Source organism: Astyanax mexicanus, chromosome 19 (assembly GCF_023375975.1).
Source record: "Astyanax mexicanus isolate ESR-SI-001 chromosome 19, AstMex3_surface, whole genome shotgun sequence".
Taxonomy (NCBI): Eukaryota; Metazoa; Chordata; class Actinopteri; order Characiformes; family Acestrorhamphidae; genus Astyanax; species Astyanax mexicanus.
Genome location: NC_064426.1, coordinates 22,854,884 through 22,879,140, shown reverse-complemented (window position 1 = coordinate 22,879,140; position 24,257 = coordinate 22,854,884). Strand labels below are relative to the sequence as shown.

The following is a 24,257-nucleotide window of genomic DNA, read 5'->3' as shown; positions in this document are numbered from 1 at the left end:
AACACTCACACAAAGCAATCCAGACTGTTCTCATACAGAGTTCCCCAATGGTGGAACAAACTACCCTCCACTACCAGATCAGGAGAATCTCTCGCTATCTTTAAGAGACTCCTGAAGACAGAGCTCTTCAAAGAGCACTTACTCTCCTAACACCTCTAACACACTAATTCTAACCCCATTTCCTTCTTCCCCTCCTTCACTTCTCTATCCCTTTATTTCCCTTCGACCTCCTTTAAGCCCTATCTAAAAATGGGTTATCTAAATTCTTATTACTTTTGCACTTCATTATTGTAAGTCGCTTTGGACAAAAGCGTCTGCCAAATGAAATGTAATGTAATGTAATGGAATGGAACACACAGAGCTATTTTGAACCACCCATTCTCTCATGAATGCTTATAAAGGCTGACTGCATGGGTAAGTGCTTGATTTGACTCTAATAACGGACTTGCTGCCTAATATGTAAAGATGCACTAAAAGGAGCATCTTTACAGCAGTATATGGGATTTAAATATGCTTTAAATGCACAGAAGACATTTAAATAAGGAATGTTTTGATATTTAGTGAGTATGTGTAATATGTTGCATTTGGTCACTTTTGATGACCAAGTTGAGTGTGTGACAACAGCCCTTACCCCTCCTCTATTGTGTTTCTGTCCCCAGCACTTTGTCTAGTATGTTCCAGTTACAAATGAACAAATACAGAAGTCTACACATTTTTACAATCAACATTGTTTATTATGTCCACTAATTGTTGCAGCCCTAATCCACCCTAACCCCTTAACAGATGCCACTGTAGATGACGATTATCAAGGTTATGTAATGTGTAATGCTATTGCTGATCAGGGTTTGCTATTCTTCTCTGCTTCCCTAGAAAAACTTGCGTTCAGCTAAAACCATGATTTGCTTTGACTAATCAAACCCAAATTTCTGTCTAGAAAGTCCCTCCTATTGTATTCTGAGATTAAAGGGACAGGGACACGTCATAACCTTTCCAGAAAGAGCAGAAAACCCCTCTATTGTTCTCCCACAGAAAATCAGGAGAAGTTTCACTTCAGGTCTTCACCTCAAGTCTCAAAAAACTCTATTCAGACCTGTCAATGTTTCCCAGCCCAAGCAATTAAAACAAACTCTAAAGAGCTCCATTCATCCAAACCAGTAATTCAGAACTCAGAGTCCGGTCTAATCTAACTAATCAAATCTGCTGCTTAGTCTCGAGACTCCTGTCTCCTGGTGCGACCTCTTAATTACCACATACTCTACGTTTATTTTCTCTAAAGCTTCCCAGAATAATGAGCACCACTGTGTTTCACCTGATATATCATCACCAGTTTCGTTCTCATAAACTTCCTCTGTTTAGATGGAGCTGTAGAGAGGAAGTTGAAACTACATGAAACAGCTCATTTTCAAGTTTTCCCTTTAAATACCGAGGGCATACTAAATTCTGTCCTGAGGTCACAGTTAAGCATTTTGAAGACTGACGATAGACAGAATCACCAAATTAATAAGACATTGATCCATTTAATCTGCTGCAGTCTGATTAAGGGGTGATACAACTGCACTGAGAGAAGATTGGAGGTCTAAAAATGTATTTATAGGCTAGGGATATACTGAATATTGGGCTACTCAAATTATTGGCGTTAAAAATTAATGACATTTTTAATACCACAAACAAAATGCAACCTGCTGGGATGATAAAAACGTTCAGACAACCTCAAATGGTAAGACTTTTATTGGAAGGAGCAAATCAGCCTCAGAACTCATCCAATTATCCTCTAATGTGGATCAGACATAAAGCTCTGGCTCAATTCGCTGCTTCTATGTATAGCATTGAGTTTTCCAGACATTGCTAATATTAATATTAATCAATGATTGTAGATAATGATGTATTATACAGTGTCAGAAACCACAAACAAATTAGATTAGATATACATGAACATGGTTCAAGCTATGTGATGGTTCAGGCCTGCAGTTAACACTATGAACTATGTGAAATGAGGGAAAAAACTGTGCATCTCTAATGTGGGGCCAAACCTTCAAGTCTACAAAGATATTCTATGCCTGCAGGTATGAGTAATCCGGTGGTGGTTGATGTCAGAACAGATAGCTTACAGGGTGGCAGTGACTATAGAATAGTGAGGTGCGGATGTCAGGATTCTTCAGCACATTCCTCCATTCCCATTTCCTCACTTTAAAGTGAGCAGGAGGAAGGAAAGAGAGCGCTCCTGACCGCAGCTGGGGCTCTGCTGAGGTCAAACGGTATGACCTGGAAATGCTTTGAAGCAGCTTATAGGACTAACCGCAAGCCTGAAGCATTTGCTCTTAGATTTAGTGGCCAGTGGTGAAGGGAAGTCTCGGTCCAGGGATCTTTACACTCCCGACATTTCTCTGTGTTCCTGATTCCTCCACAGCTGAGTCAGACTACGAGACCCTGTTAACCTTGTTAAGGCCTAAATCTCTACAGTCCAGTCTAAGGCAGGGGTAGGCAACAGGCAATAGGCGAAACGATAGCTTCATTGCTTCTGGTGAGCTTTTTTTTACATTCCCCCCTGTCTCTCTGTCGCGCTCTGCGCGACATTAGTTTCTGCCCATTATCGTTTTTGCGCACGTTCTTGGGCTCCCTATCTCCTTTTAAGGGCGATTTTTCCCGGCCATGTCCCAATTCACTAGCCAAGGCAGTGGTAGTGTATTGGATCGCAACCCTGACACAGGTTCGATCCTATTTTTTCTTGGGTTTACATGCTTTGAATTCAACTGTTCTGCAACTGGGTTCAACATCCCTCTGGGCTGGAGAGCTATGAGTCTGTAGCACTTCATCCCATTGCACCTTATTTTCCAAAAAAGAATATGGCTTGGAAAATATCTGGCCCGTGGCCAAACTTAATTGCCGATCCCTGGCCTAAAGATTAGAGACTGTATTCCTGTATTCACTGTCACACACATTCTGACAAAGCAAAAAACGCACACTTACCAACAAGTGTAGACAATAAAGAGTTTCAGATAATCTGGGGGTTTCCTGTTAGTGCTGGTTTCAAAAACAAGCACACTCTCAGGTGAGGAACAGAAACCACTTGTGATTACATTGTTCACCACAAATACCACACTAAACTATCCCTAAACTCATTGCGTGTGTGACATCACATTGCATGACTATAGATTATAAGATACATTGAAAGACTGACCGATAGTGAGAGACAGATAAACATAATGACAAGATATTAGTGCTGGGCAGTATGACCTAAAATGTATACCACAGTTTTTTATAAGATTATGATTGTTTTACTCTATATCACAGTATTTGTATTTATTTATTTATTTTGCACAACTGGGCTTTTATTTAGGTTTGTGACTTACTGTACTTTTAGGAGTAGATGTAATATAAAACATTAAGGCTTTGATTACTATTGGGTTTACTTTGTTTTTCTAATTTACTCTGATAAAAACACTCATATTGCAAGGAACAGCAGCAGGAGCTCCTCAGATAAAGTGCTGTTTTCATGTTTCAACAGGGAGGACAGAGCGTTTGACTCTAAAAAGCTGAGCTACCGTCACTCCAGTGTATAAGCTTATGCTAAATGGCTAACGACTTGTATTCTTTGCTTGTGCTGTTCTATGCTGTGCTCCGCAGCGCCTCTAGCAGTATGGCGGTAGTTGAAAAATGCATACCCGTTTTAATTTCCCCTCCGGTAAACCGTAAGAACCGATAAACTGCCTAACACTACAAGACATGCAGACAGACAAACAGGTAACAAGAAAAGAGACACAAATAATAAGCTACATAGACAGACAGACAGAGAAAGATGGGTATTATAAGACAGACAGACAGAGTTACAGATAGACAGAGAAAAACATAAGACATGCAGACAGACAAACAGTTTACAAAAGAGAGATTAAAATTATAAGATTCTTAGACCAATAAAGACAGAGACAGATAATTATACGCCAGACAGACATACAATGAGAGAATAAAAAAAGAGATATAATAATTAAAAAATGAGACAGACAGAAAGACATTCAGATACATAGATGTAGACAGCAAGAGAGAACATTAATACAGACAGACAGACAGACAGATGAAAAACAAGAGAGAAAGAGAGAAATATAAAATAGAGAGACAGACAAATAGGAAGACAAAGAAACAGGGACAGAGGGACACTATAAGATAGACAGACAAAGATAGTGAGAAAATAGAGACAACAGAGACAAGAGGCAGCAGAAACATATGTGAACACACACTCACACACATGCACACAGAGATACACACACAGTGCATTTAGGGCAAAGCCAGTTTTAGTCTCCACCACTGTGATGATTAAGCTGAAGGTGATTTCCTGGAAAATTACAGAGGAGATGCTTCTTAAAAAGCTGTATCCCCACAGTTCTCCATTTTATACTGACCGTCTGACCTTCTAAAACCACACACACACACACACACGGCCTGGCAGCAGTGGTTTCCCGGTACTAAATGCTATGCTGCTGTGCCATTTGGCCTAGTGACCAGCAAGAAGCTTAATCAGAATCGATCAAGGCATAAACTGACTCACTGCCTCCTTACTGCCTCCTTCACATTACTGTAACCCTACCCTCTATCCCCTCACCTCCTACACACACACACTCTTGAACATGCATGACCGGAAACGTGCACTCAGTTGTTGAACACTTAACACTTCTATATACAAGTTATTCACAAATCTATCTGGGCTTATATATACTTGGGACAGAACCTGTGTTTATTTGTGTGTGTGTGTGTGTGTGTGTCTCTGTGTGTGTGAACGAAAGTGTGTATCACGTTTCTGGACCGTGGCAGGTACACCCCTGCAACACATGCATACATATACACACACAGAACATTCTGTGCTGAACCAGGGGCTGCCAGGGGTCAGGAGGTTAAGTAGTAAGCCAAAAGCTCCCCCTCCCCCATTCCCTGAGTGCAATATCCTCACATATGAGGGGGGCCATTTAGAGGACCCAGTTCAGAGCTGCACAACTAGGACCATGTTCATTATTCATCGTGCAAAGGGTCCCAGATCAGAGCTGCATACATAGGACACAGCTCACTGTAAGCTAAGCTATGCACTGTAAGCTAACATAGCTCAGAGCTACACAACTATGGACGTGGAATGGGCCCCAGCTCAGAGCTGGACCATGCAGGACCATGTTCATTATAGGTCATGCAAAAGGTCCTATCTCAGAGCTGCACATCTAGCAGCCTGTTCAAAGCTAACTAAGGCTCATGCAAAGGCCCCAGCTCAAAGCTGCACACCTAGTACCCTATTTATTATGGGCTATGCAGAAGAACATGGTTCAGGGCTACACAATGATGCAGAGGTCTCAGCTCACGTCTAGCACCATGTGCGTAGTTAACTATGGGTTATGCATTGGGCCCAGCACAGAGCTGCACATGTAGTTTCCAGTTCACTGTTGGCTATGTAGTAGAACATAGCTCAGAGCTGTGCATCCACAAGAGCTCTAGCTATGGACTATGTAGAGGCCCCAGCTCAAAGCTGCACAACAAGAACAGTGTTTATTGTAAGCTTTGCAGAAGGTCAGAGCTCAGGGCTGCACATCTAGGACCCTGTTCACTGTGAGATATGTAGCAGAATAAAGTTCAGAGCTAACTATGGGTCACGTAGGGGCCCCAACTCAGAGCTGCACATCTAGGACTCTGTTCATCGTGTGTTATGCAGTAGGGTGTAGGTTCATGTTGAACATACACAAAAGAGCTAACTATGGATTGTGCACAGGCCCCGGCTCAGAGCTGCACATCTAGGACACAGTTTACTGTGTGTAATGCAGAGGAACATAGTTCACATTTGTGTGCAATCATACCGTAGCCAACTATAGGCCTTCTAACTACTAGGCCATGGATAGGATCACTCAGAGGCTTCACACCCAGGACCACATTCATAAATGGTCATGCCAAGTGTCCCAGCTAAGAGCTGCACATCCAGGACTCACTTCTGTGAGGAATATGCAGTAGGGCATGGAGCAAAGCTGTGCATCCATATACCAGTGCTGCTCAGAACTGTGCATTCCCACTATAGCTAACTAAAGGCCATACATAGGCTCCAGCTTAGTGCTCCACCACCAGGACCATGTTCATTACGGGTCACGCAAGAGGTCTGCACATCTTGGACCAAGTTCATAGTGGGCCATTTAGAAGACCATTCCTCAGAGCTGTGTAGTCACACTACAGTTAACTAAAGACCATGTATAGGCCCTATCTCAGAGCTGCACATCTAGGATATCCTATTTACTGTAGATGCAGAAGTTGCATGAATAAGTTCTTTAGAGCTTTACATACTGTCCATACTATAGCTAACATTGAATCATACATAGGCCCCAGCTCAGAGCTGCACATCTACACCCTCATGCCATTCAAAGGGTTTCAAGTCCCAACTGGGCCAACTGGATCATAGGTTCCAGGTTTAGAGCTGCACATCCAGGACCTTGTTCACTGTGGTCTGTGCAGAGGGCCACAGCTCCATACTACACTTAAAAGAACAGTCTGTACATTTTGGGGGATTTAGAGACCTCTCTGGTGAGCATGTGTAATTGCACTTAGAATGTGGGAGAATATGTTTATCGCAGGTTAATGCCACAGGCAACATTTCTCCCAAATTCCAAATTAAAATATGAGAAATGGCTGAAATAACAAAAAAGAGGCAGAGCTTTCAGACCTCAAATAACGCAAAGAAAACAAGTTCATATTCATAAAGCTTTAAGAATTCAGGAACCAATATTTGGTGGAATAACACTGGTTTTTAATCACAGTTTTCATGCATCTTGGCATGTTCTCCTCCACCAGTCTTACACACTCCTTTTGGATAAATTTATGTTCTGCTTGGTTTGAAGACTTTTGATCATTTATCTTCCTCTTGATTATATTCCAGACGCTTTCAATTTGGTAATTTTTAAACTGTATATAATCCATATATCTAATCCAATATTACATAATTATATAATCCATGTGGCTGCTTTACAATATACACTTCAATGAGTGGATTGAGATATAATTTATCACTGTAATGATAACATATCATCACATCTCCTCTCACTCACAGGTCGCAGCTCGGAGCTGCACCTCCAGGCCACTGAAAGCCTTACAGCAGGTTTTGCACTCAGTCTGAAACATTATCCAAGTCAACAGCAGGGCCTCTAACAGCTCACACTCACACACACACACACCACATTTCACAACCAGGTCTGCTAAGTTTAGGATACACACACAGAAAATAACAGTTCATAGTGCTGAGAATAAAGGCCCTGTTAGATGGCAGGCTGAGGATGAAAAGAGTTAAAGAGAATTAGAGGCAGGGAAGAGTGTGCGCCGGTGAAGGAGTGGAGCAGGGTGTGTGTAATAAGAGCCAGTCAATGTTTAACCAGGGCGGAGAGAGGCAGTAAACGGCAGGCAGGCTCAGCAGGAAGGACTGAGTGGTGTCATAAACCTTCTAGCTGTCTGCTTCTTTCTGAATGAGGCTTTTTTCTCTCACCCTCACTGATGAGCTTTCAGCTATGAATGGTAACTCAGTCGAAAACCAATGACTCAGTAATGGACAGCAGTGGAGATGACACTGACCTGATACCAGGTATTAGCGTCTGTATGATACCAGGAGGGTCCTGTGAAATCAGTTTATTTTTTCCCCATTATTTATTAAATGAGCTTGTGGATTTCATTGGGGTTACAGCTGTACGATATATTGTACATTAAGCATCAAGCATCATTACCACAATGTGTGCATACACAATAGTCACATAGTAGGGCATGCAATATTATATTATTATATTAATATTTTTTCTTGCATTTTATAGAAAACACAAAAAGAAAATGCATTGCAAAGTATTTTTTCCTCTCAATGTCGTGCAGCCCTAATTGGGATGAAAATATTGTTTTGTGGGTTTTTTTTTAACAGTTTGTCCTTTATACATCCATTACTTTGATAATTAAATTCTATGTAAGTGTTTTATAAAATTGCAGAATTGCTTCCAGATGTTGCTTAAAAACCTGTGACAATTGAATCTGAGTAGGATCGCTCTAATCTTTTTTCAGGGCAGCTTCGTGTTAAATGGTGGTGTAAAAGAAACCTGAGATGCTAGACATAGTTTTAAGTTTGAGAATATTTTGTGGTACAAAATTAGAGGTGTAAGATCCTTGTTGATGGTTTTAGAAAGTGACCGATTTAAGTCATTTTTTTAAATGTGCAAACAAATAGGGTGCCAATAAATTTGTCTATTCAATTTTGTTTGTGTTGTTCGAATACACACAAAACATGTCCTTTTACCTTCAGCCATGACTGTATATACTGTATAAACCAAATTTAAAACAATTGCCAAAATGGCATGACAGGCTGTCCTACCAAGTTCATCCAAAAAAAAGAGACCACAGGTTAATCATAGAAAAGTCTCTATCAATCCTTAAAAGGCATTATAGGATCTACAGGTACCTCTTGTAGCCACAGCTGACTTCGAAGTACAGCAACCACCACCAGACGGAGACTGCAGAGGTTTGATTTTTATTGTAAATGTGCAAAGAGAAGAGCCTCTGCTGACTCAAGTTTGCCAGAAAACACTTTGGACAAAGACCAGATGTTCTGGACCAACTTGCTTTATATCAATGAATCTTAAATCTAACCCTGTTGTTTTTTTTTATAGGTTCTTTTCTTTTTTGACAGCAAGGGCTTCCTTCACATGCATCTGACAGTTGTTCTTTACATTGTGTCAGATTTTTGGTTTCGCACATTAACCTTCACTAAAAGAAGATAAGAAGGCGTTTTCCTACACCAGTAAAGGTGCTGTTAAATAACAAAAAAACATACGAAGCTGAAGCTGTTGCTGTTTTCTTGCCGGACTGTAGGGGGAAGTGTGGAAGAGCAGGAAGCTGCTGAAGGCTGAATGTCGTGCGAGCCGGAATGCTGGCAGCAGTGTCCAGGACTGGAGGAGCGAGGAACGGAGTGATTCATCCGGCCCGGAGATGTTGGGATGGGTTTCGTGCCGTGGCTCACTTCCGCTCCGTTTCCCTGGAGAAGAGGGTGAGTAAACGGGCGTAAATGCCTCTGCCCTGCCAACCACGGGCCTCTGGAGCAGATGTGTGTGTGTGTGTGTGCGCATGAGTGTGTATACATATGAGTGTGTGTGTGGAAAGGGGGGTAGAAAGGCTAACCAAACCCCCACTTTTTTCATTAGTTTCATTACAGATTACTTTCAGCCATAACATAACATTACTCCTTCCCTTGCAGAAGAACAGAATAAAAATAAACCCCGCTTTTTCCGTTTGGGCTGATTTCCTAACTAAACATGTTTGTTCTGATCCAAGCCGTTTTTCAAGCGTCATTATGCCTCATCGGCCTAAGTAAAAGAATGAATGCTGGGAATAAAAGACCCGAAAAGTGTAAACACAAGAGGGGAAAAACAAAAAGAGAAATGTAACCTTCTTGCATGGAAACACGTCGGAAAATTGGTCTGTTTTGCCCGCATTGCTTTGACGCAGAACTTGAAACTTCAGTTTAAGCCAGCATAGCAAAGCAGTCTGGCTGGTAGAGGAGGGTAGGTACAGTGTGTGTGTGTGTGTTGGAGGCTGTTTAAATGCCGTTACACCATCCTGCCGTTGTACATTAACCACATCAGCCTGGTGCCAGAAATTTGCGCCAGTTTGTGCTTCTGTCCCAGGATGCCCTGTTCCTCACCCCGACAGCTGTGGCGGGCGGGCGGGACATCCCAGGACCACTGTTAAATCTCCACACAGAACATACACACTCACACAGAACATCTGAAACAAAACAGGATTGTGTAATATGTAAAAACAGAACATAAAAATAATGAGAATAATGAGAAAGAAAGTAGCAACAACAGAGGTTTAATGGTCCTCCTCTAGAATAAAAAAAATGGTTCTTTCAAGTACCCATACAATTAATACATATACTTAGACACTATGTGTTGATCTCCCTAATTAGTTTTAAGCCTAATCCTGGACTTAACAGCACTGTGAAAAAAAGAGATACATAGTCCAGGTCTTGGTTTAATCGCTATGCAGAGAAATCATTCCTATAGGTCGGTTTCCCAGACAGGGATTAAGCCTAGTCCCCTCAATGTTTACAGTTTTCCCTTTAATGAAGAATCGCCATCCAAAATCCTGTGTAGTCAAAGACTAGGCTTAATCTCTGTCCAGGTAACAGATTCCTAATTTTAATGGATACCCTTTCTAAGTAATAAATACATACAGCTTCTTTAATAAGTTGCAAACATTGCTGAAAAAGATGTGCAAACGTGCACACGCATACACCCACACAGCTAGGTTCCTGTAGAGAAGTACTACCTATAAAAAAGACAAAATAGAGCAGATAAACCAAAAGGCGAACCTTTAGGCATTATTCCTAATGCCAGGTGTGGGTTAGAGGGATATAAAAACCCCAGCATTGAGCTGCAGAATGTTAGAACTGTGTTTTCTGGAATTTGGGGATGAGCTAGGTATGACAAAATATTACTTATCCAAAATCTTTACCATACTATCATTCTTGTCGCTGAATTAGCTAGGGCTGTGTAATATTGTAAAACATGTCAATCTTGATATTCATCACATTTATGAGTGATCCTTGATAAGGATCTTTTTGTTCTTACATAACAAAAGCTCTATCTTGAGCTATCAAATATATAATATGCAAACTATTGACTGTGCAAGTGCAATAAAACTTGATGTACTCAGTATGGAACAATATAAAAACGACATTTCAATTTAGCCATTTTTTAAGAAAACCAAGCAGCTTCCTTCAACGGAGCTTTTATTTTAAACAAGGTGTACAAATCCTCCTTACATTTGATTTAAGCAAAAATGTGCCATTTATTAAAAATTTCTGCTACATAAAAAAGAGCTCTTTACAGGTTTCCTGACAGAAACAATATTTTATAGTTTTTTTAGGCTTAAGAAATACCCTGTGGCAGGTCCTAATATGTCTAAATATGTCAATGATATGTCAAATATCTCAATTACCCCTTTGTAAAGATCACATTAATATATTATTAGAAAGTCAAATAAACCAAATTAATTGTGGAAATCACCCAGCACACATCACTGAATGCAATCAAATATTAAATCATCACATTAATGCTTCAAAATCTAAAAGAAAAGACAATTATTCCAACAAAAACAATATTTACAGTTAACGTTCTTAGAATGTTTAATCTGTCAAGTTTTCTGGGTGTACTCAGTTTTTTTTATTTAACATTTTAAATGTTCTTGCAACGCCGCTGCAATGGAAAATGCGTCAGTGTTTAAATGTTTAGTTTTTGGAACGTTACTTTTAACGTTTTCATAAAGTTAGTATTCGCTTAGCTAGAAACATTTTGTGAGAAATAACATTCTAATAACGTTGTGGTGCAAACCATATTATGATGCACTTTTCAGAACATAACGTTACAGGCTAATCTTTCTGGAACCTTTGCTAAAGGTTTTCAAAAGTAATGGAATAAAAGCTAGTCTTTACTGCTAGTCACTGTTAGCATCTTTAGCATTATCAACTAATCCATTCCTCAAACTCAGTAGTTTTGTGGGTGTATGTGGTTATTTAGGCTTGCGGTTTAGCACAGTGCTAAGGCTATGTACATAAACTTCCATGACGTTTAGCCACATTAGCATCCTAGCTTTCACAGGTAAAATACATGTTAGAGTCAGCTACACTACTGACGTAGGGAAAAGGTCAGAGTGTGTGTTCTGTGTGTCTTTAGGGGGCGAACTGGTGTGCACAGTTGGCTGTGGTCATCCCAGCCAGACACAGAAACCGTTTACAGCCACTGCGGAGGAGAAGTGTCCAAACACACACTCGCACACACAGAGACACAGACACACAAATGCAAACACAGGCATACACACACCACAAACACACCCCTCTCTGTGGGGGTCTGACCACCTGTTGGAGAGTGTGTGTGTGTGTGTGTATGGAGTGGAGGAGGGCTTTATGTAAACACGTCAGTGGAAGTTTCCGGACAGGGCTTTCCCAGACTTCTGCCCCTGTTCTGCTTCTGCTGGATCTGGAGATTCTCAAGTAATTGGACCATATTTTTTTCTTGTAGTGTAACTGAGATTTTAATTCATATTAATTTCTAATACAGATCATCAATATAATTGTACTGTATTTTTCGCACTATAAGGCGCACTGGATTATAAAGTGCACTATAAATAAACATCTATTTTATGGTCTATTTTCATACATAAGAAACAATGGATTATAAGGCTCATTATGTAACAATAGTAAGGAACAGGGGTGTCACCATGTTTTCCCTCTAATTCAGCAGATCCCACCACATACAAAACTAAGTTAAGTTAAGTAAACAAAACCTAATTTGTAATTCTCAAAAAAACATTTTTGGGTGCTGGATGTTAATCTACACAGATTTGTCTCCTGAAAACTGTTTATTTGGAGGAGTAAAACACTTCCCTTTATTCACAGTAAGATTAGATTTTTTAGATTTCCACTATAGCTGGTTGCAGCAGCATTAGCATTAGTAACTAACCGCTAGCGCTAGCTAATGCCGCCCGACAGCGCTACACTGAGGAACACTGAGCATTATGGTATACCAGTGCGAAATTAGCTAACCTTTCATTCGTCGTAGCTTGTTTTAACACGGTAAACACACAGGCTACAGGCCAATAATACTGGCCTCTGAACAACAAAAGAGCTAGTGCTTAGCGAGGTTAGTGGCTAATGTTAATGCTGCTCCAGCAGTGCTAGCCGGGGTCAGCAGCAAGCTACAGGCCGACAACACTCACCTCTGAATGGCAGAAGAGCTGCCGCTCAACGCGATTAGCGGCGAATGCTAATACTCCTGGAGAATGAAACTGAAACTCCCGTATAACGCTGTACTTCAGAAAAGGCTAACTACTACTAAGTGGGCAACAGAAACGATGCCACAGAAAAAAAACAATAAATTCAGCTGCAAACTTAACACTGTATCTGATTGTTTTTGGTTTGTGAGCAAAACCATAGAGCTGAGAGTATGGGGGCCCAGTGATTTGGTGATGTCCTGGTTCAAATGAAAGTGTAAGCCTGCAAGATGTGCCTCAAAACATTTTACTCAACCTTTTGCTCTCAGGTATTAAGATCTTCAAAGGGTGAGAGATTTGAGCCTCAGCTAACTATGCTAGCTTTACTAAAACCAAGCTGGCTGGCTTCTGTCAAGTCAAACATCAGTCATGCAACTTCACTCTCTCAGACACAAGTTTTTAATATCAACTGACACATTATTTGTGTCTGAGCTGTCTAAGCATAGGGTAGCTTAGTGAGTGGGCAGCAGAACCAATTACAATAAAAAACATTAAATTTAACGTAACATCTGTTCTCATCTAAATGTTTGGGCAGGATTTCATTCAGTCAAACGTAACTTTGCAAAATGAAATCTGTATGTGATAATGTTTTGTTTAAAAGTAATTCAGGGTGAGGTGTTATGAAAGCCACTTTTACGTAGGACCACCTCAGCTAGTTGCAAAGATTACACAATACCCAATTCCCAGTAATACAGTTTACAATTTGAGATGGTCCAACTGTAAGAAACATGCCAAACCCTATGCTACACATTTATGGTACCTCTTCTAAGCGAACAACAAAGGCTCACATGCTCTGAGCTGTGCAACAGTCTAACAAAGAGAATAGTTGATGAAGTGAATTACAGCTCCCATTTCTGTGAGGTGGGCGGGGGTGGGGTCATTAGTCCAGGCGGAAGAGCATTACTGATCAATACGGTGTTTGAAAGAAGCCAGGTTTTGCTGACGCAGTCCAGATATCAATAATCAATAACGGCCGCATCCGCAGGGAGTGAACAGTGAGCTGTAACTATAATATACTGCCTGTTCACACAGAGGAGAGAGAACACTCCATTAGCCTATTAAACACCCACACAGACCTGCCTACGCAGAAAGCAATGCAGATGGGCTGTTATTCTTACGTAACAGCAATATCTATTCAAGTATAAAGTATATCTGTCAATCTATTGGTCATTCTTTTCAAACCCTGCATTTGCAACCTTTCAATAGTTATTGAAAAAGGACATGGACAACTCATCCACGAGGTCACAAATGTATCCAGAATAACATCTAAAGAACTGCAAGTCTCACTTGCCTCAGTTAAGGTCAGTAATTAAATAATAAGTAAGAGATAAGGAAAAAAAACACTGATAAACAAAAATAACACAAAGGTTCATTTCACATTTCTGTGGACTGATGAGAGAAAAGTGGAATGTTTTGGAAGGAATTCTAAACATAAACTTAGAACTTTATTTGAGAACCACTTTGTTTAATGTGTGCAAAAAGTCAATCTCAACCAAGAGGTCAACCATATTGACCAGATCATTCCCCCCCTCCCCCTTGTCACACAGATTCACACACACACACTATAAGTGCTATAAGAAAGGAATATTGTACAAGAGGGAGGGGCAGTTCTATAATGATGCGAGTGAGTGAGGGATTGAGGAGGAAATGAGAAGGTAAAGGAGAATGGAAATAAGAGGATAGAATGAGTTAAGTAGGGGGAAGAAAGAGCAAACCATCAGGGAATGGCCTAAAAGGCCCTGAGGCCAACACTCATTGATTGGGTCAGCGGTGTACAATCAAATAGGGCACAGTTTTAGTGCATGGCCTAGAAAGCACAATGTGCTTATGTGTGCACCTATCTCTACATGCACAGGCAGGGAGGCACAGGCATGTTCCTGTCTGTCTCTGAACACACAGATAAAAACCTTGGTTTGTCAGTTTCTACAGAGGTGAAGAAGCTGAAGTTTGGTTGTAATTTTCTATGTTTAAAAAATAATCATGATGATTTGATTGAACTAAAAAGCCCACACACACCATAAACAACACATCCCATCGCACTGCACAGCATTAAATCAATAATAACGAGCTGAGAAAAGCAGTCAATCAAGACAAACACACAAACGGCTAATAGTCTGTTACCTCAGATTAACACTCCAGTGCACAAAAGTAGTCACATTAGCTAAGGTAAATGACTACATTTATGCTACAAGCTGGCTAATACTTCATGAACACAGTCTTAAAGCTGAGGTAATGTTACTAACTGCATTCATACTACAGGCTGAAACTCCAGTGCACAAAAGTCACATTAGCTGAGGCAGTATCAGTAACTACATTCATGCTACACCAGGCTGACACTCCAGAGCACAAAAGCAGTCACGAAGGCTGAGGTAACATGACTATAAGGCTATAAGTCCAGCATTCAGATGATTGTATAATATTTAAAAGCAATTCCAAACAACAGTTATCTGATCTGAAGACTTTATAGTTTACCACATCTTTTTAAGTCCCAGGTTATTATTGGTAGCTTCATAATAGCTTAGAATTTGTTAGCAATACCAGTAAGCAACATGTGTTGTACTATATTTTGCACATCCAAACATTATTAAAGAACATGTCCACAAATAGAAGTTCAACAGTAATGCATGTACAACTGATTAAATGAGACATAAATAGATAGAAGTGATAGGAAACTGTATTACACTACTGTTTTATATTATTGTTGATTTGTACGCCATCCATTTTAGATTCTAAGCTATTGCTAGCTAAATGCTTTTAGGAAGAATCATCTAAATACTAAATAGAGAAGTAGGAAGGAAGTAGGAAAGAATAGGGGGAAATAAATTACATTACATATTATGCAAAGTATTCTTTTCGTATTTCCATTTGGTATTCTATTGCTTAAAAAAAAAAAAACATACATTACAAACATACATTCGTTTTCTGTGAGTCATTTGAAAGATTTTGGAGTCATGTGGATGGCTCCCATGTTCTGATGTCACAATAAGGAAATCTGTATGGAACCACCCTGGCACCACCTTAAACAGCCCATTCTGAAAGGGACTAAAACTGGTAAAAATAAATCTGGTGAGATCTCTTTATGTGAAAGGGATTTTGTGCAAAGAACATCATGAACATGTTTTGTTTAGCCTATAGAAGTGTTCTAACTCGTTTAAAAAGATGTACATGTCACCTTTAAAAGTCATTGTAATTACTCCTAGCTTTAAGATTAATTAAGCTAATTTGACAGGTCTTAAGGCTAATAACTAAATTATAGCACAGCAGTTTAAGGAGTTAATTCAGTGTTCACAGTCTGACCTTGTGGAGCTGAACTGCATTTGCCCCTGGTGATGCCAATAACCCCATGGCAAAGTGGAGGCATGTGTAATGCAGTCTGGCTGTTCAGCAGCTGAGTGAAAATCAATGACTGAAGTTTTACCAAGGGAACATTGTGAAATAACTTATAATGCCAAGTTCTTATTACATGCAGTACTAAGAGAGACAGGAGTATTCAGAGTCTAAGCTAATTATCTCCAATTTCCTCTGCTCTACGAAGTATGTTCCCTATTGGTCTTATTTTAAGTCATAGGTAATTGGTCTAATTTGATGTTAAATAATGTCACACTTGCAGTTTAGATGGAAATTAGATAAAAAATATTATTTATATAAGGAGATTCACCAAAAGGTGAATACTAACTATTAGTAAGCACAAAGTAAGATAACTTTTGGTGATTTTCATCAATAACACTGTGGTTACATAAATTCACACAGCAAGTAGAAATGGCACAAATTTGATCTTTTTTGCCATATGTGTGAATGAGTGAATTGAATAAAAACACAATTAATTTGACATTTCAATTTAGACCACTTTTACATAATCAGTGTCAACAAAATGTCCAAACAAAATTGTGACGTGTTATCTGGTGTCATGTTGAGTGCTTAAGCACCAACGCAGACATCACACCCACATTATAAAGAGAGTGAACAGCCTGAATAAAACATCAGATTTGTGAACAAAGCTGGTCTGTACTTATGACATATAAATCTAATAAAATCAAGTCGTTGTTTATGGTTGTTCACAGAAACTGTAATTCTTAAGAAGCAACAATATGGTAAGATTTATCAGACTATGACGCCTGATACTTGTTTTGGAATTATATCTGCTGAAATATCTAGATATTGGAACTACATCTTGGTTAACATGCAGTAAAATGCAGATATTTTAGTGCAGTATTCCCAGGGCCAATAATAAATTCCTTATCAAATATCAGTGTGATATTAATGATCTTGTGATATCAATCATGGGGCATCCCATGTAATTACTTGCGTAACTAATGATATAATACCTTATGATAACAGAACAGCAAAACTGCAGCAATACCGCTAGACCTCTAAGAGTCAATCATCCTTTAGATACAGTAGGCCGCTACGTGACCTTACGTGACCACTCTGTGTGTGTGTGTGTGTGTGTGGCTGGACTAAGTGAGTAAACACACTGAAGAGTGATTGGATGAAAAGCAGAAGAAAAGTCAGAAGTCTCTGTAAGAAGTTACACCAGAAGAGTAACTGATGTCTTACTGCAGTCAAAGACATGGAAGGTTGCATCAGTTCTACAGGCAGAAACACATGCAAACCACACACACACACACACACACACACACCTGAGTAACAACACAATAAAAAAAACACATAGGATACTACTGGAAGACAGCGCTGAGAAAATAATCAAGAGGAAGATGGATAATCACAAGCTATAAAAATAAGCTGAACTGTGAAAAAAAGCAATGTGTGAGACTGGAGAAGAAGAACATGCCAAGATGCATGGAAACTGTGATAAAAAAAAACAGGGTTATTCCACCAAATATTGATTTCTGAACTTTTTGAATATGAACTTGTTTTTTTGTGCATTATTTAAGGTCTGAAAGCTATACATCTGTTTTGTTATTTCAGCCATTTCTCATTTCCTTTCAATAAATGCTCTAAATGACAATATTTTTATTTGGAATTTGGAAGAAACGTCCGTAGATATTCATTTTACTCAAACATATACCTATAAACTGAAGTGGTCTCTTTTTTCCAGAGCTGTATGTATTAGGTCACTCATTTAATGCTAGTTATATATAATCAATGTACAAAACCTATACTGCTATATTATGAAGGCCCTATATCTATATCTCTCAGCACAGTAGCAAGTATAGTGTACTGTACATGTACACTGATTGTGTCAGCAGCACAGAAACAATACCAGAGGAACATTATTAAGAACAGGTCAGGCGGGGTTACCTTACCACATTTTTCACAAAACTAACTGGGACATTAAAGTGATCTCTCTATTGTCTGATGAAACCTGACTACGCTTGATTTACATGCAGAAGTCAAAGACAGAACAGGGAAGTAGCTAGTTCCATTTCCTCAATGCCACATTTCCTCAAATCTGTTCCAGTCCATTTCTGATGGTTCTTTAATATTTAAATGATAGTACTTTCAATTACATTGAAGTGTGTGACATTGTGAGTTAATTAATCTAAATCCACATTAGTTCCTTTTCTGCTGTTCATAGTGTGTAAAAAGTCAGATTTCAGTGATGATCAGAAGAATGGTTACCAGGAGGATCAATAAATGTTAAAAATGTCAGAACTATATGGACAACACTTGGTCTTATGTACTGAGCTACACATACAGAAGTAGTGTGTAAAGCATGAGCAACACAATGTGCCAGACAACTCTGCACTGAGTTGTAGAGGTTCCTAATGGTGTCCTGCAATAAACCACAACACACATTTGCAATCAATGATAGGATTGGTGATGCAGCTGGCCATTGTCTATTTCTTCAAGGCAACCTCTTAAGGTGGTGTTTGCATGCAGAAAGAAGTAGGGCCACTGGTTGCAGGTCCTCATTATTGTGACACTGATCTCTCTCTCATTCGAGAGCTTCGGTATTAGGGGGTGTGTCATATCGTATTTTAGGCAATAATATTGCCAATATTTTTTAATATTGTGAACAATATTGTACCCTTAAATATCGTGCCAAATCACCCACCTCTAATTATCACATCAGGATACTACTTTTTAGCTGTTTTTAGCAAAGGGTCAGCAGAAAAAGTCACACTGCTCTCATTTCCCTTTATATATCTATTAGAGACAGATAATATCTTATTATATGTCCAGTATCATTCATTTCATTTTAAACCTGAATATATTGATGTTCTATTAGGAACTTATCTTGAAGAACGTATCTTGCTTCTACTCCAATACATTTCCTTCTGGATGGTTCTGAGTTATTCTAAGCTTATGTTTCAGAGCAGAGTAAGCTCAATTTCTGCAACTCCATGCAAAGTAAATCCCTTTCAGGATGGAGCAGCTGGGCCCACAAGGTATGTTAATATTTCTCACTATTTTGCTCTCTCTCTCTCTCTCTCTTTCTCTCTCTCTCTCCTCAGGTCTTTTACTCACACCAGCAAAACTGGTCTTGCAAAGCTGGATGGGTTCAACCAACTGCTGGTCTCATTTCAAGTCTGACCACTTACACAAAGCTTGCTTTTTTCCTTCCCATGTCAACCTAGACTACACTACAATCTACACATGTAAATCTAATGAATCTGCACAGATTTGTTCATTACATTATCAGATCATACAGTTGATCCAATGTGTTAAATATGCATCCCATTGTAATAATATATCTGGCATGCATCATGTACAGTACCTCAAAAGTTTGGAGACACAATCTCATTACATCTACATTGTAAACTAATACTAAAATCATCCAGATTATGAAGGAATTATGTAGTAACTTAAAAGTGTCTAACAAATCAAAATACTCAGGGGTGCTGTTATATTTGGAGTTTCTGAAGCTGGTAACTCTAATGAACTTATCCTGTTCAAGAGAGGTCTTCTTTTCTTGTGGCAGTCCTGATGAGAGCCAGTTTCATCATAATGTTTTTCACAGCCTTTGCGACTGCAAAGTGAAAATACTTGCGACTGAAAATACTTTCAAGATCTTGATATGTTTTGGGTTCTTTAGGAAGGTAACTGCATTTTTTTGTTCTTGCCATAATATTGATTAGAACATTACTCAAATAGGGCTATTCACTGGATACCAACTCTACCTCTTCACAACTTTACAACTGATGCTCTCAAACACATTAAGAGGGCAAGAAGTTCGAGTAATTTACTCTTGACAAATTCAGCACAGCTGTTAACTGAAAGCCATTTCAGGTGACTCTACCTCATAAAGCTGACTGAGAAAATAATTCCAAAATGTGCAAAGCTGTCTCTATCTAAGCAAGAGGTGTCTGCTCTACCTTCATGTTATAATCATGAATCCAGTATCCAATGTATGTATTTACAACTCTGGAAAAAAATAAGAGACCACTTCAGTTTCTGAATCAATTTCTCAGATTATTCTATTTATAGGTGAACGTTGTTTTTAAAATAAAATACAGACAACATTTCTCCCAAAATCGAAAAAAAAAGATTTTTTTAGAGCATTTATATGCAGAAAATGAGAACTGGCAAAACTAACAAAAAAGATACAGAGCTTTTAGATCTCAAATAATGCAAAGAAAACAAGTTCCTATTCAGAAAGTTTTAAGAGTTCCGAAATCAATATTTGGTGAAATAACCCTGGTTTTTTATCACAGTTTTCATGCATCTTGGGATGTTCTTCTCCACCAGTCTTACACACTGCTTTTGGATAACTTTATGCCACTGCTGGTGCATAAATTCAGCAGTGATCATCCATATTCATATTGATTATATTCCAGATGTTTTCACTTTGGTAAAATCAAATAAACTCATCATTTATTGGTGATCTATTTTTTTCCCAGAGTTGTATTTAATCATAACGCACTAAAGCTACTGCCTCTATTCTAAGGTAAATCAAATTAAACTAAAGTCAAACTTCAGTGTAAAAACTGAAATTTGGAGCATTTTTATGAAGCACTCTCTAAACTCAAGAGAATCCTGAGGTGCTGCAGCTGCTAAAGGACAAATTTAGTACAAATTCGGGACTTTTCTAGTACTTTCCATAAAGCTGTATCTCAGCCTGCGTTAGGGCAGCGTGTGTTTTGCATGCACGTACCGTCTGCGCGCTGTTGCGCAACTCGAACGATTCCTCCTCCTCCTCCTTCTCTCCATGCTCCCGTCCCAGCAAGCTGAAGCCCTGCCTGCAGCACAGGAACCAGCAAGCGCCGTGCAGAGGCATTCAAACCCCGGCGTGGCCCGCAGCGCCTGTCCGCTAACGCTGCCAAGTATCCACAGTTAGAGAGAAAGAAGCAGAGGGAGACTTGCTGGAAAAGCGGGGGCAGGAAAACGGCGCCGGGGGGCAAACGCAGACGCTGCGCCGGCTCACTAACTCCCTCACTAACGCCTCAGCGCCGCGGAGCACTGCCCCAGCCGGGGACCTGCGGCCAGAGCATTGCGAAGAGAGCCCGCAGAGCCCGGCAAAAATCCTAAAAGTGTCAAAAATAAGCCCAAAATGAGCTACAGTCTCACGCTGCCTTTACGTATTATCCTCCAACACTGTAATCCCTGAACTCCAGAGCTGCTGAGGGTCAGTTTTCACTCTACAGTCCTGCTGTCTTCTACTTCTCCTCCTCCTCTGTTGTTGTTCCCCTCTGAAGCTGTTCAGACCCCATTATTATTATTATTATTAAACTAGTAATTAATGCGTTTCTCCTGCGCAGACTCCGCAGGCTCCGTCCCTCCAGCTCCTCTCCCGCTTCAACACTTCTGAACAGCAGCATGAGAAAGCTCGGAGTTCAGGCGGGGCGGAGCCTGTCCCCCACGTGTTCGGCCCGGATAGCTGATTGGCTGAATAACCTCACGCCCATGGAGAAGCCCCGCCTCCCCATGTTGGCGCAGCGTCCCTGTTGCCCACAAGGGCAAAAGTCTTCCGAGCCTTAAAGGAGCAGTCTGAGGTTTCTAGTGTGAAACCGTTTCTCACAATAAAAGGAATAAAAAAAAAAAATCATTTTCGTAAAATAACAGGTAAGAGTGACAGAATAATATGAAATTGTTTCAAAATAAACTGATAAAGATATACAAACAATAAAAAACATCTTTAAATGTTGCATCTCCTTAAAAAGGAGCAAGGATATCAAAATAATGAGTTAACATTGCAAAATAATGGCTTACTATCCCAAAACAACAAATATGTCAAAAGTATTCACATTCATTACTCAGATAGAAGTATAGATACTAGGGTTTTGAAATACTTCTGTAGAAGATGAGGTTTCAACTCAAGTTTTTTAGTCAAGTAAAAGTGTAAAATGTCTGGTTTCAAAACTACTTAAAGTACAAAAGTAATTTAAGGGGGGAAAATGCAGTGCCACAGGAGCCTACAGTGCAATGAAGATTTCTTTCTAAAATCCATAATAATAATGTTATAATGTAATGTTATATTAAAATGTACAATGCAAAAATATTAAAAAGCTTAGGCTATGTTCACATTAGAAGCCACATTGCGCAAACTCAATATTTTGCTCAAATTGGATTCGGCTATCTTGATGGTTCACGTTCACAAATGTAAGTGACCTGTATCTGTGTGTAATGTGAACAAATCTGTCCCTGAAACACCTCACATGCACACATTGATACATGTATAAACGTCGCCTTCTTCACCAACCACAAAAAACATCATATTGTGAGAAGACTGGTAGCTTTATAAAGGGAAAGGGATGCATTAGCAGCTCATATGTTTCCAAATGAACTATACTTTTGAATTGTTGCTGAAATTTGGTTTCACCCCAAACCGAAATAAAAGTCAGTGTCTCTTCTCTGCTCCAGTGTCTTTTAGAGCCCTTAAATGCCGCCATCGTGCTTTGTGTGCAAAACCCATCATATTTTACATGACAGTGCGATGTCGTGACCGAGAAAGCCAAAAAACTCACTGGTCCTATTGTTTTTTCTTTTGCAGTCCAGATGCAAGAGTTTTATCACCGAGTAGAAGTGTAAAATATTTTTCACAGACGTCCCCCTGAGAAACTAATCGCGTCCGGATAGGGCTCTTGGCTGCCCTACAGATTTACACATGTACTGTAAATACAAATTGAGCTTTGAATGTCCATTTGTGGACGCATGCATTTGTTGAGAAGCAGAGAGATACAAAATCAAACTAAACATGTGTTCTGGGGGTGTAAAATAATATTACATGATTTTACTGTGAACAAATATGACTCAGATTACACAATGTCTACACATTTCTACCTGTGAGTTCTCATGCATCTCAACCAGGTTCCACATGTTCTTTAATGCAGTAGCATGCAGCATTCTCCAAGACCTTCTATATCTGTGTGTATCTACACTGCTGTGTAACTATATCTGTCATGACACATGTGAAATGCTGGACCAGGCCTGGGGTGTTCTGGGAAAATCTCTAAATGATGGCCCTCGGCCCTGACCCAAAAGTGACGTCATCGCCTGAGGGGGTTGGGGTGGGGTGCCGAACCCAAAAGTAAAGTTTATTTATTTGCAGAGTGCTGAAACCTGTGTGTGTGTGAGTGTGTGTGCAGTTACATTAACAAGAGAGTGTGAAGTTTGGGGTGAGGGAGCAAATGAGAGCAGCATGACAGGCAAGAGAATGGGAATGAGAGAAAAGGAGAGAGAGAGAGAGAGAGAGAGAAGAAGAGTAAAGGAGAGAGAGAGAGTAGGAGAGAGAGGAAGGGAGTTGGGGGTGGGGGGTTAATATGGTCCCTTGAAACAGATTTTGTGCTTGAATGGAAAGCAGATGGACTCAAACTTATAGAAAACTGGTGTGTGTGTGTGTGTGTGTGTGTGTGTGTGTGTGGCGGTGGTGCAATATATGTAAGTATCTCTGTCTAATAATACAATCAGAAGCATTATATTACTCTGAACGCTGTAGGTTACACAGACACACACACACACACACACACAAAACACATTGCGCTCAGGTACACTCAGGCAAAAACTCTCTCTTTTAACTGCACACACATGACACTTGATCTCTCTCTCTCTCTTTTCTCCCTTTCACTCTGTTTCTCTCTCCCTTCATTTCCTCTTGTTTGCTCTGCTCCACTCTCTCCACTCGTTCATCACTCTGTGAGCGGGCCCTGGGGTTTGGATTTAAACTGTCTCTGGCTTAGCTTTACACACACACACACGCACATACATAAAGCCAAACATGTCAGGGTTTAATTCCTCTCTCACTTTTATTCTCACTCTTTCTCTCTTTCGCTACACGCTCCCTCTCTTTTTCTCTGTCACTCTCTATTCTGTACTGTCTCTTTTCCTGTTTCTACACTCACATTTTTCTCTCTAACACTTTCTGCTTTTCCTTTTTTTGTTTTATCTCTGTTCTTTCTCCCTCTCTCATTAATTGCTTTCTCTTTTCAAATCAAATCAAATCAAATGTATTTGTATAGCGCTTTTTGCAACTGGTGTTGTCACAAAGCAGATTTACAGAAACGATCACAGGTCAAAGGATCAGGCAAAACATTAAACATATAAAA

The 24,257-nt window shown here is 39.7% G+C and overlaps 1 protein-coding gene across 1 annotated transcript in view; it reads right to left on the bottom strand.

Annotated features, from left to right (window-relative positions):
• plekhh3 (pleckstrin homology, MyTH4 and FERM domain containing H3) overlaps positions 1-21,510 on the bottom strand; it is a 56,971-nt gene extending 35,461 nt beyond the window's left edge. Inside the window, exon 1 of the mRNA XM_022667234.2 lies at positions 20,870-21,510. Within this exon, the coding sequence (XP_022522955.1) occupies positions 20,870-20,992 (123 nt within the window). The 5' untranslated portion in view covers positions 20,993-21,510. The remainder of the gene's footprint in view (positions 1-20,869) is intronic.
• Between the last annotated feature and the right edge of the window lie 2,747 nt (positions 21,511-24,257).